A 19,609-nucleotide genomic window follows, 5' to 3' on the forward strand; every position below is an offset into this window, starting at 1 on the left:
GGGGGTGGGGGTGGGGGTGGGGTAAAGGGCATGCCGTTATGAAGAAGCAAAACATTTCCATGCTTTTGCGTTTATATAATATGTAAATCCTAATCTACTCATCATTCCCTAGATTTATTATGCTAATAACTTTTTTTTATGACAAATATACCCTTATGATATTATCTTTTTAAAAAAAAATTAAAAAAAATTACAACTATTAATTTCTTTTCTAAAAGAATAATACTCACCTAATAAAGTAGAATGGAAAATTTGACTAAAGAAAATGATAAACACAATATACAAAACATTCGGTATTAATAGGGTCTAAAAAAAATCAAATCTCAAGAAATTGATTTAACATATAATTGATTAATTTACGTAATTATTGAGTAAGGAAAAAATATCGTATGAATTGACATTTGTACTTTTATTGTTCTATTGATGTTATTAAATTAATGAGTTAGGACATGTATTTTTACTTCTTTTACCATCTACTATCAGACCATTTGACATGTTTTTTTTTTTTACTTAGATTTGACGCACTTGAGTCAAGAGTCTCCATAAAATAATAATAAGATCTGTTTATACTTTATTCTTTTTTAGACCTCCACTTAATTTGATGATTTCAGTATGTAAATATTGTTGTTGTTGTATGAATAAACTCAACAAACAAGAGAATTGACTTTGTAGTATTTGATAAAGTTATTTTTGATTTTATGTCATTTTATATTAAAAATATCTGAAAAATCTGACTATTCAATTTATAAGTGATCATACGAGATCAGTTTCATCGGTTACATGAAGGGAAATGTGATGGGTAAAAGTGTCATTTAGTGTAAGAAAGGTACATTGGGTGGGGTGAAATGTCAAGAAGCAAGGTAGGTGTATGTAAAAATAGAGGTATGAAAGAAGCAATTAGGCTCCAAAGATGAAAAAATTACAAGCAAAATATACTGTTTTTCTCACTTTTTTCCTTTTTATTTTTTATTTTTTTTTATTTTCCCCTATTTGCTTTTTCCCCCTTTTTGTTTTCTTGATTATAATAATTAAGTAATATACAATCTGAGAAAATAGTTAATTGTAAATCCATATTACTGATTGCTCTTTGAAATGGTTAAGTGAACCCTACAAAAATGATGCTATAATGATTTTATTTCTTATTTAGATCACCTAAATTAGGTTTGGGAATTTGAGATTTAAAATTATGAATTCAGTAAAGGAAAAAAAAGTTAAGTTATTGGGTTTTTAATGATTTTCTTAAAATAAATACAGAATTTAAATAAAACCTATTATTTTTTGTTGTTTTAATATGTTTATCTTCCTTTCCTTTTTAATCCATTCAAAAAAAAGAATATCATTTTTTTTATTTTTGATAATTCTTTAATTTTAACTTTTATGTATCATGATCACGAATTAAATGATATTTTGATATATTCTAAGTAAATTTTGTTCAAGACCATACAAATCAAAAATATATCTTTTTACCTTTTTAAATTTAATTTCAAGTCAAAACTATACAAACAAATAAATATCATCGTAACAAATTACAATTCATATAAAGTGAAAAACTATTTGATTTCTATGGTCAAACGTCTGCTAAATGTTATTATAATCAATATAAAAGGTGTGTTTAAAATGGAAGAAATATTTCGTAAAAAATATTTTTCATTTTTTTCAATGTTTAATTGGTCTAAAATTTAAAAATAATTTTCTCTAAACATAAATTCTTTAAAAATAAAATAAAATATCTTTTATTAGAACAATTTTTTTTTAACACGTACTAAACATTAAATTAAGTTAAATTTTTTAACACCAACACAAAACAACCCAAAATTATATACTAATTCCCATACTAACCTTTCATGATATATATATATATATATATATATATTGAAGTGGAGCAGCCGATGAGTTATAATCCTAACCCCAACTGATAGTGAAACGCCTTCCTCTATCTTTGTCTCTTTATGACATTTATTTTTCTTTTATTTATTCTTATGATCATTGACTCTGTACGTTGAAGTCCGACTAAATTTACATTCACGTCAAAAAATTTTATTTTAGAGTGAATTGTTTAACAATACTTACCAGTTACCGCTCTACAGTTTCAATTTCTATGTATATTTGTATTTGTACTATAAAAAGTTAATGACTTGATGACTTGATTGTTAAAATATACAGTAAATAGGGATAATTGAAGAGTAGCTTCAAGTCTTATTCCATACTGCTAACGTATAAGTAGATAAATTGATGTAAAAGCTAAAATGATGCTGACAAATATCCAAACATGATCTTTTACGTATATTTGTAGGGAAAAAAAAAAGAGAACTTAGAAGCTAAGTACTCTATTTTCATGAATGGTGTCCTTAATCTTCTAAGAAACATTTAATTATGATGACCAAAGGTTACAATTTTGTACAAGGGCTGCTTAGCTATAGTTTTGACAACTGGTTTGGTGAAATTCGATGATATTGACTGAAATCTTTGATACAGTCAGAAGGATATCACCCTTAAAAAAGCGTGTAATTGCTCATTGCTCAAGCGCTCTTGCGCTAAAGATGAATGAGACTAAGCAATTTATCGAAAGTGTGTGATATAATAATATATCGTAGAAGAGAATTCTTTCTCAGAGAAAAGAGAAAAGTCTCCAGAGAAGCGGAAATGAGAAAGCCAACACAAATATTGGTGAGACCTAAAGGTTTCTCTGCAAGGTTCGTCCACAAAGGGTGAGCTAGAGCCTAAGATCAGGTCGAAAGACGTAATCGATGTATGTACAACATGTGAATATCCCTGTAGTATCAATTGTTGATCCCGAAGAACAAAACTATCTGAATCTATCAAAACGCTTATCCAAAGTACACATTAATTAAATAGCAGTTATAAAAATTTAAAATCTCTAAACTCAAAATTCTAACTCGATCTCCGACTTTTTGTAACTATTGTTATTCTTGGCTTCTAATACAACAACAAAAAAAAGGACCCCTTATGCCCATGTAGCAACTATCTTATTTGTTTCCCATTTGGATGACTAATTGACTAAAGATAAGATAGGTAACAACTTGATATACTAGTATATTTTTTTTTGACAAATTTGCCATAGGAATCAAAGTGGTTAGATAATTCTATTTTCAAAAAATTTATGCGCCCATCGCGCCGGGTTGGCACCCCTCTTGGCCCTTATAGAATATTGTACTATAAAATTATAATATCATTTAATACACTTTATTTTTTTCCTCTTTTCATAAAGTTCATTTTCTTCTTCTTGATATTTTCAATTAACAAATGTAAAAATTAGTGAGAATTTATGTCCTAAGAAGCTTATCTAATGAGCCTACTATTATTAAAAATAATTGAATTAGGTTAACTTGGCTAGCCATGTGACGTTAATGAATGATGACTATGCAAAATGAGTATATTAGGCTGAAATCAATGCATGCTTTCAAGCAATTGGATGGACAATGACGATCACGCATGTAACTCATTATTACTTTCGATTAAGCTGAAATTTAAAATTTATAAATTTAAAATTTTAATTTATTTAAAAATAATTAAGGTTTGAATTAATTTTTAAAATTGATCCAATATATGCTATAAAAATAGTGTGAATGACATGGGATTTTTTTTGGGAATTAATATGAAAATTCAAATGAAAATAAATTATCATACTACTTTCTGAAAAAATCCTCATGTAATACACAATTTTTTTATAGTGTCATATTGATTGTGGTATACATGCTACCATGGCACCGCTATCCGGAGTTAGAGATTGATTTACATTTTTTGAGTTCTTTATATTAAAAGCATCGACCTAACAACCTTCGTATGTCGATTTTATTTGAAAAACAAAATGAAAACTTCTAAAAATGAACATCGTTAAATCAATTTTTGAATTTTTTTTTTATTAGAGACTGCAGCTCCGCCCGTATGAGTGTGTCATGTTAATTTACAACCTACATCTCAAAAAAAAAAAAAAAAGTTAAAATGACAACTTTTTATAAGAACAAAACAAAAGAAATTTGGTTCACACATTGTGTGTTGCATAGGTAAAGACTTTTAACGTGGGCAAAAAAATAAAACATGATGTGGTGTCATGAGAAATCATTAACATGAAAGGTTTTGTTTGTGATTAAAGTTAAGATTACTTTGTGTGTTTTTTTAGTGCACACCAACTGAGTCAATTTTGCCTGTTTAAATTTGTAATCCATTGAACCATCAATTTTGAATGATGAACTGAGAAGAGAATCTAAAAAAAAAAAAGAAAACTAAGAAGAGAAAACTTGAAGCATCTATTAAAAAAAATTCATGTTAGAAATAAGACTTAATAAGTTATGAATGATGTTTTTTATGAAGTTAATTAGTCTAGATTAAAAAAAAAGAGTAAAAAGTTATCATTGATGATTGTCTCGAAATTGCTTCAACGGTGCTGACGAGGAATGAGGTAAAAATAATGAAGACACGAAAACACTGCAAAAAATCTGCTCATCTTTGACAACCAAGAAGAATTCTAAATAAACTCATATAATTAATTTAGAGTTCAAGTTATCATATAATAATTTTATTATTATTATTTAAATATTAATTATAAGTAATATATTTTCAAAAATAAATATTTCTAAAAATGAGCTGGTGGTGTAATTTTTTCTGTCCACTGTCATAAGTTAATCTCCTATGTAATTCACTTTATTTGGCCTATTTAATTTCGAAAAATACTTATTTCTATCTGGTATTACTAATTAGATATATGAAAAAACTAATATATATATATATATAACATTAATTTATTTATTTATTTTGACTTCTTCATAATATATATATTTGATACTTTAATTTTTATTGATACTTTACTTTAATTTTTACTGATGAAAAATTATAGCTCCATCAAAATTAATTCTTAACTTTTTATATAATTTAATATTTTAATAAAAAATTCTGACTCTGTCAATATTTGAATCGAGAACGGAACATATATTTTAGTTTGTAGAAGTCAAAAGTCAGATAACTCAGAGATTGCGATTCTCAATCTTTAGTGGAATCAAGTGACGTGTACATTAACTCCAAATAAGAAAAGACCATCGCAGTTCACAACTTGATACTCATTTTTTATTATATAAATTTCATCATCTGATGCCTATTTCCTATTTTATTTTTATAATAATTTATATAATGTATATATTACTGAGAAGTGTGTAATGTTGGTCAAAAAATAAAAAATGCAAAGGACAAAAAGAAAGACAAAAATTAAAGAGAGTATGGGTTTTGTGATGACTTAAAAAGAATAAAGGGATCGATTGAGTGAAGGATGCCAAAGAGGTCCGGACAAAGGGGCACATCTTCCTGTTTTATGCCAAAGCCAACACCTACAATATTGTTTTTTCTTTTAGATTTCTCATTCGACGTTTGATTTTATTAAAATTTTGATTAAATTTAGAATCGAGCAGTATAAGGCTTATTTTTATGATGATGCTTCAAAGATCTCTTATTTAGGGTAGATAAATTTCAATCATTCTATCACAATCTATGTTCATATTAATAATAAGTACAATATTTATTACATCCAAGAATGATATTTAGTGGTGATTAATTAACGATAATAACTTAATTATCATTAAATATTTATTTTTAGCGACAATTAGAACTTTTTGTAATGTTCCTAAAATTTATAATGACATTGAATCTAATGACAATCAAATAATATCACTCAATACGTATATTTATTATCGCTAAAAATTAAAAGATATTAAAATTAAAAGGCCTGAAATAAAATTAAATCTAAGGTATTAAATAAAGTGACTAATTAGTTGATAAATAATACATAAGAACTTTTGGTGACTCATTCTTTAATTTCAAGATTCTTAAATAAATATTCCTTTCATCATTTTTAGTTGTCATTGTTATTAAAATTATATTGTCTAAAATACTACTTTAATTAGATAATCGAGATAAAATTTAACTAATTTATTTTCGCCCTCGCCCTTGCTTTATTATATACCTAAAGAAATTCTTGCGGTGAAAGAAAAAAAAAATGTTAGTACAAGAAAAGAATTCATTATAGATAAAAGTGTAAAAATATTTTTAAAAAATAAAATAACACTTAAAATATTATTCCAATTAAATTTTCTGGCAAAAAGATTTTTTCCTAATATAATTAGATTCTCTCTTCTTAGACAACCTTGAGATTTGTAATCCTCCTTCTTTCCCACTTTATGTAATGCAATTAATATTTGGAGAATTGAATGAGTTTCTTTAATCACAAATCTTTTTATATATTTGAATGGTTAATTATGACTATTTGCAATTTCTGCCACTCATTTACACACCTTTAACCCAAAATTTATTTTTAAACACCCCACATAGTTTTCATTATTTCATTGAATAATTGCGACATGTTAATACATTGGAATAATAATTATTAATGATGATGTAGACATAATATAATGGTGAAATTGTTTCATTTTTAACTAGTTATAATTAGATATTTTAAATTTAAATCCTGTGTACGAAGAAAAATTTACTGAAAATCTTGTGTAGGCAATTCAAACTTGATCAAAATTTCAATATAGATTTCGAACGCGGATTTTTTTTTTTTTAATAACATAGGCATTAATAGGTTCTATTATATGTTATTTGAGGCACTATTGAAGCACATGGTTGTGCAACATGCATTTTGTATTATTTTGATTGATCTACTCATAACGAACAAATGAAGAGACAGATTATTTGGTCAAACTTTTTAATCTAATTATTTTGTGATGCGTTTTTATCAAAATACTTTTTTTAGAAAGTACTTTAGAAAAATAATAAATTGTGTTTTGACAAAATTACTTGATAAACATATCTATCAGTACTTTGCATTGACTATTTTTTCCAAATAAACTTTTAGAGTGTCGTTTTATGAAAAAATCACGTAAATATTGAATCTAAACATTTATTATAAAAGACTATCATAAAATCGATAAATATAGAAAAACAATACATGAGAATTCTCAACTATAAAAAGTTTGCAATCTGAGCAATAATATATATATATTTTTTTAAAATACAATAACATTAAGAAGATTATATAATGTCTATGTTATAATTTAAATATATAAATATACTCAACATAAGGAGGATATGTTTAAACATGTATTTTTTATAGATAATTTTATTCTCGAAAAAAAGTACGTATTTTTTGCTTATGCTTCTACTTCGATGACAAATTTAGAAGTTTCAGCTTCCTTCCAACATCATAAAAGTATTTATATATGTTATGGCTAAAAATCATTTTTTAAAAAAAAAAAAGTATTTTGTCGAACGCCTTAATTGTTTAAAACAATCCTTTTATTTATTTATTAATATTAATAAATACTTTTAACTTAAAAAATGAATTAGCCAAACAAACAAAAATGTATTATCCAACCTGACCTCATCAAACATATAATTAAAGACTTATAAACGAAAACTTAGCCATGTTGAGTGTTGACTACCAATATTTACTGGGCATTTGAGCATGATTTTATTTTTAAAAAAATAATATTTAAAGTGTCATTTGAAATTAAGTTGCCAAAGAATACAAAGTTATAGTTATGTTTGAACATCAAAAATAAAATTAAAGTTATGTGTGTAAAAACTTAAAAAAGAAACTTATAAACTTGTTTTTCAAACCTCAAATGCTATATTTCAAATTAAAAGTTGAATATTATCATAAACAAACACTTATTTTAAATATAATTTTACTAATATTTGTCAAATATATATCTAATGGGGCACAACTCACACACACATACAGTTCAAAATATAATGTATTTTTGTTATTTTTTTAATTTTATTATATTGCATTTGGTGGAAAAAATTTTAGGGAGCAAAAGCATATGGGAATGTCAACAACGAAGGTATCAAATAAGGACTTCTTTTGGCGCAATTGACGGAAGAGAATGCATGGTGCTTTGACCTACATATCTTCTTCATTTATTTATTTTTTTCGATTCGTATCAAAATAAATATCATTTTAATAAAAAAAATATCCAAAATAAGTATCACAATAGTAATTAAGATAAAAATTAGTAATATGTTTTTCCAACTATACTATTATACTCTATCTTTCTAATAACAACAAAGGTATACAAGTTCGGCTAAATTTAATAACATTGATCAAAACTCTGTCTTTGACTTATGAAATCTATTTAATATGTAAAACTTATTTAGAATCTATTAACTTAAAAGGTCTACAAATTCCAACTCAGTAAGTTTCAAATCCTGACTTTATCTCCGGTTTACTTCTCAAAAAATATTTATAAATAAGGATATAATTTAGTAAACTACATGTTGCATTTGTTGTTTTGTTAATGGGAAAAAAGACAAATATACCTTCGAACTATTGTAAATGGTATGCAAATACCTTTCGTCATACTTTTGGGACATTGGTGCCCTGCTGTCCAAAAATTGACGCATATATACCTTTCATACTAAAGGACATACACGTGTCATAATCTTATTCACTGATTCAACATTTATCAACGGATAAAATTGTGCCACGTGTCCCTATTTAATATTATGTTAGAGTGAAAGGCATATATGCTCTAGTTTTTAGACGATATGGACATCAACATCTCAAAAGTATGACAGAATGTATCTTAATATATTTTACGATAGTTTGGAGATATATTTATTCTTTTTTTCCTTTGTTAATTAACGTGAATTTTACTTAGAAAACACTTATTTTGAAATTGAGGAAGTATATAGAGATATGAAACAAATATTTTTTTATTTAAACTCCACAAAATTAATATATAAACACTATTTTTTCCTAGCTACCTTATTTTTGTCAACAAATATTAGATTGATGTCATTAGGTGTTTGTCTCTAAGTTGTTGGCTTTCCTACTCATTTTTTTTTCTTTTCCAATGCCAACCACATCACACATTATACACAGTACTGCATTGACTGTATACAAATTAATTCTAGCAATATGTTTATTATTTTGTATTATTTATTTATTCTGTATAAATTCCATTACATGCATAGTCAAATCTTGCCCTAATTATAAGAAAAGTAATAATGATTGAGCAATAAATTATAATAAATTAAAAGGAACAATACTTGTAATGAAATAATTTTGTCCATAGTAGGTGTTTCACCATGCAAATACATGAATTATGGGTAACATGGTGTGCACGTTGTGCCTATAACAAACATTTGGTGCATAGTAAACATTAACTATGCTTCAGTATCAAACAAATTTGAATTAGCTATATGATTTTTTGTTGTTCATGTCACCCTCGACTCGTTTTCCATCACACCAAGGTTTTAATGTAACATGTGTCTAGATGAACATGCATTTGTGTGTTCGTACGTTATAATTAATTAGTTGATCTTACGTTATTTCAGTTCTCCTTCTTTATTCGGGTAAGGATTTGATAATGTGAATAGGTTATTAAAAAAAGTATATTTTGATCAACATACGTACTCTTAAACGTCTCGTTCAAATATTGTGCAATTTCATAATTAAGCATGATATTTTATTTCATTGGAAGTGGAACTTTGGGTTATATTACTACAGTAAACGGGTAATTAATAATTAGAATTAATAATCTGACCAAGAAAAATATTAATCAAACTACAGAAATTCAAAACACGTATAAAATCACAAATCCACAATTTAATAAAAAATATTAAACATCAACTATGGTAGGTAGATCACGGCCTTAAAAATCAATTAATTTCTTTGTTAGCTGAATACCATGAAAATCATTTTCTTAATATTTAATTCTATCAAAGAGAAGTCTTCCATGAGTAGGTGTAAATTGTGTAATGAACTTAATGCAAAATATTTGAATTTATTATTTTTTTATATTATATCCGCACTAAAACGCATTGAATTAAATCATAATTTTAAAATTAAATGTATTTAGACGAGAATATTATTTAGAAATTCAATCTAACTTTTAAAATATGATTGAGCGCAGACGCGAGGACTCCATTTTTCCGCATTCCTCTCTCCACGAGTAGAACGCTACAGATGCACAACACATGCAGACGACTTTTGATTTTTCACTTAAAAGAGTAGAGTCGTTGACTAGCTGTCCAACCCTACTTATATAAAAGTAAAAAAAATCATCCTCGTGTTGTATTAATCTTTTTACACTTATGAAATTACACTGAATATATTATTGTTTTCTGCGTAATCAATTTTAAAGAAAAAAATGATATTGTGATTAATAATTAGTTGAGAGAGAGATTGAAATTAGTAGAAGGTGGGGCAATTGAGGTATGACTTGTTATTAATTTCATAATCACAAAATCAATGACAAGCCCCACAAGTTGTTTTTGTGTTCAACATAATTTTAATAATCAGGTTTAGAAAGTCTTAAATGGTTGGTCTGTTTTTTTTGTTTTTATGTTAGAAATCAATTTAGAATTGAATTAACAAATAATTTATCTGATTTAATTAATGGCAGAGATTAAAGAAAAAGATAGCACTTGATTTGATCTTTCCATTTAGTTAATTAAGTGTCTCGACAGAATATTACTTTATTATAACTTCGTTTTCACTTTATATTACGCGATATTTATATTCGTTGGTTATCGCTTGTGGTGTTAAATTAAAATAGTGACCACATTTTTATAAATGTTATCATATATAAACAAAATTAAAGATTATAAAGTATAGTACTGGTACCACGTTCACTACGTTTGTAGTGTCAATGTATGAATTAATTAGCTTTAGTGAGCTTTATTGAATTGGGAATATTTAATTGTTCGATACAACTAAAGTGAAAAAAAAAATCCTGGGTAACTCATTTGAGTACTACTATTTTAGTATGTATCGTCTTTTTACGACACGTTTAACCATTTGAAATAATTTTAGATATATCGTGTTTGAAGATTCATATGACAAACATCCGGACATTTTGAAGTTTCGACAAAAATTTGTTTGACGGTCGTACAGAATTGAGTAGAGCCCAGCCCAATCGTCAAATTCCAGCCCAACAAGGATTATCACTTGTCAACATGGGAGAAAGCCATCAAAGAAGAAACTCAAATGGGAAATAGCTTGGGCCTTTTGAGGCCCAAATTTATTGGGATATCCACTATACATTTTTTATGAAGTTCAATAGAACACATTAAAAAGAGAATCTTAATATTTAGGGACTTTCACATATAGCCAGTAAAAAATAACATAATTACTCTCCATAGCTATAGTTTAACAATTATGATTCGTACCTACATGTTATAGGGAGGAGAGAGGCGAGCGAGATCGGGAGTAGAGGAGAGAGGCGAGAGAGGGCAAAAAATAGGAGAGAGGTGAATTTTATATGTATATCGGTTAGATAATTGTACATTATACATATGTATTTGTATATATGGAAAACGATATTAGAAGATAGAGGAGAGAGGCGAGCGATATTGGGAGAGGGAGGAAAGAGATGAGCAAGATTGGGAGAGAGGCTACGAGAGAGGGCAGAGAGTGGGAAAGATGTGAATTGTATATGTATATCGATTAGATAAATGTATATTATACATATGCATTTGTATATATGACAGGCGAAATTGGGAAAGAGAGGAGAGAGGCGAGCGAGATTAGGAGAGGGAGGAGAGAGGGTAGAGAGGGAGTGGGAGAGAGGTGAACTGTATATGTATATCGATTAGATAATTATGTATTATACACATGTATTTGTATATTCTGGCGAATTATACATATACAAATGTGGCTAATTATACAAACTCGAAGTCAGCCCACGTAATTAATGCATAATGTTAGTCGTGAGTGTTAATTATAACAAACTATAACTATGATGAGTAATTAAGTAGTACAAGTTTGCTTTACCGAGTAATTTGTAAAAGTTAACTACTAATATATAGTGTATAGTCGCCGTATTAACTACTAATATATAGTGTATAATCACAGTATAATATGTTCAATATATTAAAAAGTATGATCAGTATGTATATTGATAATGCACTTAACTAAGTATGCACGATACTTGCAAACTATAACGATTAGATGGGTGATTTTTTTTTTTCTATGGACTGGCTAAAAATGCTAAGATTATACTTTTATCCTTGCACTTTTAACAATGAGTCATTGGATGGTATAGGAATGAAAATCAGACCTCGCTAACATTGATATTGATTTCTTAAGAATCATTTGGTAGCTGGATCGAAGTGAGTTAGGTAGGCAGAGGCGAACTTAGGATTTAGAAGATCGTGAAGATACCATTATTTTAATGTAGGCACTGGCAAAACTTTCAATGATGATTGAGGGATAATATCATGATTCGTGTCCAATTAACTATAGTGGTGTGAACAGTGACGAAAATATAAATATATAGGTTATATATGATTTCTAAGCTAATAAGTACTTATATTTTAGCTTTGTTATAACAGTTGATTGTAATAGCTCCGTGGTCAATGGCGTGGGGAATATACATGTTGATTGTTGGCTTGAATAATTTTATTTGTATAATTATATAAATAAATGTATATATCCGTTCCTCAAGGCTCAAAACATGCATAAACATAATTTTTTTCGAAATTAATGGGAGCACGTGCATCCTCACCTATACATGTGAGTCCGCTTCTATAAGCGGGTGTATATGGACTCCAACATAAGTAATACAATTTTTGATAGTTGATAGTAGATAAGTCATCCATGTATAAAGTCAATACGGTATTTTGTTTGCAATTTAGAAAATCATGTAACGACCCACAAAATGTCACTTTTTCATCAATTTATATGGCCCCTGCATAAAATTGAAACACATAACAAATAGAGAAATGAGCCAAATATTATTTCACCAAAAAAAAAAAATACTCGATTCATTTTTTCTTTTATATTACAAAGGAATTTGTGTCCATTAATATAATAAAAAAACTAATTATATAGAAGACATAAATCACATTATACGAGTTTTGTATGATCTCAAAATATATGCATATAATATCGATCCGAAACTTCTTATTATTTGGCTCAACCATCTCGATACTATAGAAAAGTGTAACTCGCATGATGGATTTAAAATTGAGTTAAGCAGGTTGCTTTAGTTTATTCAATATAACTACACTTTGATCCATTAAAGTAAAATATACTATATTTATTAGTTGAATTTATTTTTAACTCTGAGTTTATACCATATAGTTTATTATTCTACAAAGTTACAAACCAATATGCAATTAAATACGTAGGAAACAAAGTGGGGTAATAATAGTTCAAAATAGGACAAGAGTTAAGATCTGGGCACCGACACTTATAATATTTATTTATATTTGATAAAAATTTAATATATAGTATCAAGAAAAAAAGCTTTTAAATAATAAAATTTTATTCTAACATGACATCACTAAGTATAATTAGTAGCTAATTACTCAGATCCAAGCCTTCACAAGTAAGTAACAAAAAAGATTAATTAAACAAGTGTTGTTCTAGTGAAAAGTACAAATTTCTTTGTCATTGTCCAAGTTACCATGCTAAAAATCATAAAAATTAAACTCGTTAAATTTTAATTCTGAGTTCGCTTATGAATTATTAATTAGTTGAATTAATATAATTTAATATAAATATATTATAATTCTTCAAACATATCCTTGTTTCTTATATATATATGCTTGTCAAAATTTCTGAATTTGCCAATAGTTTGCATTTAGGAGACATTTTATCATAAATTAGAATTTTACTAGAGTAGTTATTTATTGTACTTCTTTTATAAAAATAATACAACTTCAAAAAGTAAAACATTGATTATCAAATAAAGTAAGTAAAATTAGATTTTAAAAAAATAACAACACGTGTCATGCATTGATAGGGTAATTGGACAAATTTAAGACATATCACGTGAATTGCACGAATGGATCTGCAAAAAGATCCAGTCTAGGACCACTACACTTTCATTAAAATAGCAACACCAGCTGGTGCTTGAATTATTAATAGCCATAAAAGTCATCGATTTTACTTGATTAATTAAACTTAAATATATTTCTAAGATTGTAACAATGAGTATTACATATATACCTTAATTCTCAACAAGTTTCGGACTTCTCTCAATTTTTATTTAGATCACTAAGTTTTTATAAAAAATTGAGATCACTTGATATGTCATGCGACAGATCTGAAGTATATCTAAGTTAAATTACTCAAATAGAAGAATATTTTTAAAATTGTGAACAATCTAAAAACAAAATTGATAATTTACATCAAATTCAGAAGGATGTTTCTAATACTCCTCAATTATTTTTTGTGTAGAAAGATGTAAATGCATTAAAACATCCTAGGACAAGGTGCCCATGCAAACCACACATGATGGTGGGGTATAGAAAATGAAAATGAAAAGCACTATTACACCTAAATTATCAACAAACGACAAGTCATAATTATAAGTGGTAGTAACATGCATCGGTCCCAAATCTTTGCAAAATATCATCAATAGTACCCTCTCCACGAATCACTTTACTTGTCGTTCTTATTCAACGTATGAATCACGATAGTTGTTATATCAGAAAATCAAAATATAATCAACTTAATATATTTTAAGTGGTGCAGCTATTCTTATGTTAGGGTCGTTGAAAAATTATACCGTATATATAAAGTAAAATGATATATAGAGTGGCTAGATAACATATCTTGGACATCCTTCACATAACAATATGAGATAGCCTAGTGATTTCAGGTGCCTTGAAAGAGTAAAGACACACAAATTTAAAATATTAGTATGTTGAATCTCACAAGTAGCAAAAAGAATTCGCTACACCCTTTCGTGAAATTTCTCGCTTCGCCGTTGAATACATTGTTTTCATTTTGTTTTTAGTAATAACTAATTTCGAAAATATTAAAAGAAAGAATTGATCACATATATTAATTTGAACATAGAGCAGAAATTTTCATAGTTCCCGAAGTGTTACATAAATGAGAAATGTTATTATACAAAGTTACAACCACATAGTTTTTTTTTTTATTTTCTACGTCCACTATTTGGAGTTTCAATTAAATTTGAATTGCACATTGTAGAATTTATTTGGAAAGACACTTCAAATAAGATTTTCTTGATATTTAAGACTTAAACTCAAGACATCTGATTAAGGATAGTGCACCACAATCAAAGTCGGTAATGTTATGACAAATATGTAAGATCAATTTAAGAGATTTCAAATGAATTACAATTTTGTTGCCACTCAATTATTATTGTACGACTTTGGATTGAATGCTTAAGTGGTCTAGAGTTTGGATAAATATCTTGATAAAATTAACAAAAAAGAATACTTGAAAGTTAAAATTGAATAAAACATCTAAAAATATTAATTCAAACTTCCAAATTTGACATCAATTGTACAACTTCGTGAAGAAAGCTTAATTGTTCAGTACAAGATTTTACACACAAGTGGGAACTTGAAGTGAAGTTGGGTAAAAAATCTTGCTTAATTTTTTCATAGTGAACTTTAGGAATTATATTTATAATAATAACTCTAGTACATATTAAAAATCCATCAAAATCTTAATGAAATATTTAGCCATAAAATTATTTACTTAATTATAAAATTAATGTTTGACCAGAAAAATTCAAACTAAATTTTAGAAAACACTTTGAAACTATTTTCTAACTTAATTTAACTTTTTAATATATTCATACTCGAATACAAAAAATATAATTAGATAAAAAATTTCGTTTAACTTTAACTTTATAAATTTCAAATATATAACCATAAATAAAGTTTAAGAAGAATAAGGATAAGCTTATCTTACTTTTTTTTTATGAAAAATTTAAAAAAACGTAATTTTATGACTTTTAAATATAAAATAAAAATATTTTAGAAATCTATAACGAAACGTCTTCTTAATAGCCAGCTTGCACATATGCCAAACATAGTACTAAAAACAGAAGATGACAAAATCATGAATTTTAGCGTAACCACGTACTGAATTTATTTAATTAGTGCAAATACTCCAACTGCCCCACTCCACATCTATCGTTATCGTTATTTATTTGTATTCGATATTTATAAAAAATTTATGTTTTAAGATAATTATTATAAATTTTACTTGCTATTTTTTTCATTTTTTTCACAAAGTTATTTTTATTCAACTTTTATTAAATATCAACGCATTTGATTGTTTGAACTTTAAAAAAATGACTTGTTCGCATTTAATATTTCCGTTTAATTTATTATTTTTAATAATTAGAGATAGATTAAAATGAAAATATATATTAATTTATTATGATTAACTAATAATAGTTCATATGTATCATGTATTTATTTGAAAATGGTATAAATGAATTTTTTTTATCCTGTTTTGTCAGACCCACCCACAGTTTACTTACTTAATTAGTTATAAAAAAACATTTTAAGTGGACCACCAATTTTTCTCCTGGCTATATATTCTCCCATTAAAACCATTTACTAATGCTTCACTTCATCAAATTTTCATCTTAGAAAAAATGAAGTTATTTCTATTAACTCTGCTTTTGGTCACTCTTGTTATTACCCCTTCTTTCATTCAAACTACTATGGCTGGTTCATGTAAGTACCAATTCTTCAATCATCTTTAAGATTTGCTACTAGTCTTTTTGGAAACATTCAGAAGTAGTAGTAAGATTTTCGTATACTCTATTTTTTTTCATACCTAACCAAGCGAAATTTGAATATGTAATTTTTGTCAAGGGCATAGCTATAGCCACTCCAGGGTGTCCAATTATATGTCAAATTCTATATTTAAAGAATATATATTTAAAATTGAATACACTTTGTGCCTTTACCTAGTGGTAATGAGTTTTCATTTGAACGAAAGAATTTTGGGTCTGAACCTCAAATAGTAAAATATTTTTTTGTTTATTTTGACTGTCACACAGTATTATTCTTACACACTCTTAGTAAAAAGAAAGTTATATGTTCTAATTATGAGGTTTTTCTTTTTTTAAAGATTTTTGTGATTCGAAGTGCAAGCTGAGATGTTCAAAGGCAGGACTTGCAGACAGATGCTTGAAGTACTGTGGAATTTGTTGTGAAGAATGCAAATGCGTGCCTTCTGGAACTTATGGTAACAAACATGAATGTCCTTGTTATAGGGACAAGAAGAACTCTAAGGGCAAGTCTAAATGCCCTTGAATTTGATGTATTTTAAATATCTAAGTGGTTAAATTTGGTCTTTACATATTAAGTTTTCTAGGTATGTTAAAGTTATACATATAATTTGAAAACTAGAAGAAAAAAAAAACGTTTGTTATATTAATAAATAAATGGGTTCTTCTTTGAACTCTTTGGGTAATTTTTCTGATTTGTTATAAATGTAATATGATTTTGAATTCTTATAAATAATAATTTACTGTTTGGTTAAGTAGAATAGCTCATATCTCCAACTGCAATTTAAGAATTTGGGAATTAGTTAGCTTATTTACCCAAATAATCTTGATTTTTTTTTGGGGACAAATATTTAAATTGAATATCGGTGAGTCAATAAAATTAATGGTTTAAAATTCATTTTTATTTAGAGATGGATAGTTTTTGAGAAATTTCTTAATAAAGAATGTTTATTTTATTTTTTTTATTAAATGTAATGCTATTTAGAAACAATAAGATCATAACAAATACCTTCTATTTACCGGTTGGCCTAAAATTATTATTAACTTATATTTTTTTTGGTAAGAATCATCAGGATTTTTATTTTTTTATTGATAAAAAGATAACTGAAACTTTAGACATATATTTGGACTTTTTATGTTTTTTTTTAATAAAAAATAAAACACACATAAGTAAGTTGTAAAACTATTTAATTGTTTTAATTATTTATACAATCATACTAAATAAGTATAGTATGCTCAAAATTTATGATAATGTTATTATTTATATTTAGTATAGTATGCTCAAAATTTATGATAATGTTATTATTTATATTTATATTTGTAATAAAATGATAATCGTTTATGTGTAATATAAACGGCTGGATAACATTATATTTACTAATATGAAGAACACAATAGTTTTACTGTAAATTCAAGCATCTTCAACTAATTTTATTTTTATGATTGATAAAAAAATTATCATGATTTTTATTTTTTTTATTGTTAAGAAGATAACGGAAGCTTTGGACACATATTTGGATTTTTTATGTTTGTTTCTTCTTAAATATAAAATAGACATAAATTGTAAAACTGTTAAAATTGTCTCCATTATTTATACAATTTACTAGATAAATATAGTATGCTCAAAATTTATGATAATGTTATTAATTATATTTATATTAATAAGAATTAATTTAAATTAATAAAATTATAATCATTTATTTGTAATATAAACGGTTGGATGACATTATATGAAATTATATTTACTAATACGAAGAAGAGAATAGTTTCATTGAAAATTCAAAAATATTATCTGTCATTTAAAGTGTAGATAGGTTTTTCAATAAAGACTTCAATTTATTTTTAATCTAAAAATTATATTAGTTCAGAGAAAATAAATCATAATATTTACATTCAGTAGCATATCTAGAATTTTAATTTTATAGGTGTTTGCTTTTAAAAATATAAATTTACCGTAACCTATATAGTATAATTGTAGAAGTTTTCAACTAAAATGTTATAGTTAAAAACTCTTGATTTTCAAGAAAAAATAAATTACCTTGTGGGATTTTTTAATCGGACAAAATTTCTCAAAAATAAAATAAAAGAAGAGTGATCTTTTATCCCGGGAAATTAAACAAATATAATAGAAAATTTTAAACAAAACATAAAGTAAATACATAAAAAATAGAAAAAATTATCTAACTACACAATCTTTTTTTTCATATTCTTTTAAATTTCCTACCATTTCAAAATATTACAAAATTCTTATTTTCCTTTCCTTCTCTCCTTTTCGAGATACACAACTCACAACATTCTAATCCAAAATTATTTGTTTCTATTTTCACGCCTGAAATCACTCCCACGGATCAACAATTGTCTTCATCACTCCATTTTTGAATTTTAAATTTATTCTATCTAGTTTATCGATTTCTAGTACCTAAAGAGATTTTATCACCATTACCAAATCAGTGGTGTGTTATGTATCTACAATCTTTCATGTTTGTTCAATTTTGTCCAACTTAGAAGGGTATGTATATGTATACATTATTCAATAATAATCTTGATACATAAATTATGATGTTCTATAATTAGAGCTCTATGTATCAGTTTCAATAATAGTTATATGACACAAAACAGTGACGATGTTGACTACTTTATTATGTATCAAATTATCATATTTATCTTTTTGATTCTTATATTTTGATTTTTATAATCCATTGTATAGTGCATTAATGTAATTTTCTACTACCTCTGGAAGAAGTAAAAATTTCAAATTGGCAGACAATACATATACATTAACGGCTAATGTGTATCACACGTATTTGATACTTAATAACTAACACATATTAATATATTGATCTAAAATCAACTAGCAAATACGTTATAATAACCAATGATACAACTATTCACAAAAAAATATGAATTGGATCAAAATAAGAAACCATTATACTAGCCATAAATATTTGCAGCAACTTAATTTTGTTTAGCAATTTTTATATAAAAAGAATAATAAATAAGTAAATCGTTTATGGACCAACAACTTAAAATATACAAGTTTTTTATAGTAAAAACAAAGTTATAATGAACTTTTCGGTGAG

At 26.3% G+C, this 19,609-nt stretch overlaps 1 protein-coding gene across 1 annotated transcript; it reads left to right on the forward strand.

The window, feature by feature from the left end:
* Positions 1-16,312: 16,312 nt before the first annotated feature.
* LOC107017105 (snakin-1) lies at positions 16,313-17,284 on the forward strand. The gene is made up of 2 exons (XM_015217382.2): positions 16,313-16,470; positions 16,871-17,284. The coding sequence occupies exons 1-2, from the start codon at positions 16,389-16,391 to the stop codon at positions 17,053-17,055; spliced, it is 267 nt and encodes an 88-aa protein (XP_015072868.1). The 5' UTR covers positions 16,313-16,388; the 3' UTR covers positions 17,056-17,284.
* The last annotated feature ends 2,325 nt before the right edge of the window (positions 17,285-19,609 follow it).

Source organism: Solanum pennellii, chromosome 4 (assembly GCF_001406875.1).
Source record: "Solanum pennellii chromosome 4, SPENNV200".
NCBI classification, from domain to species: Eukaryota; Viridiplantae; Streptophyta; class Magnoliopsida; order Solanales; family Solanaceae; genus Solanum; species Solanum pennellii.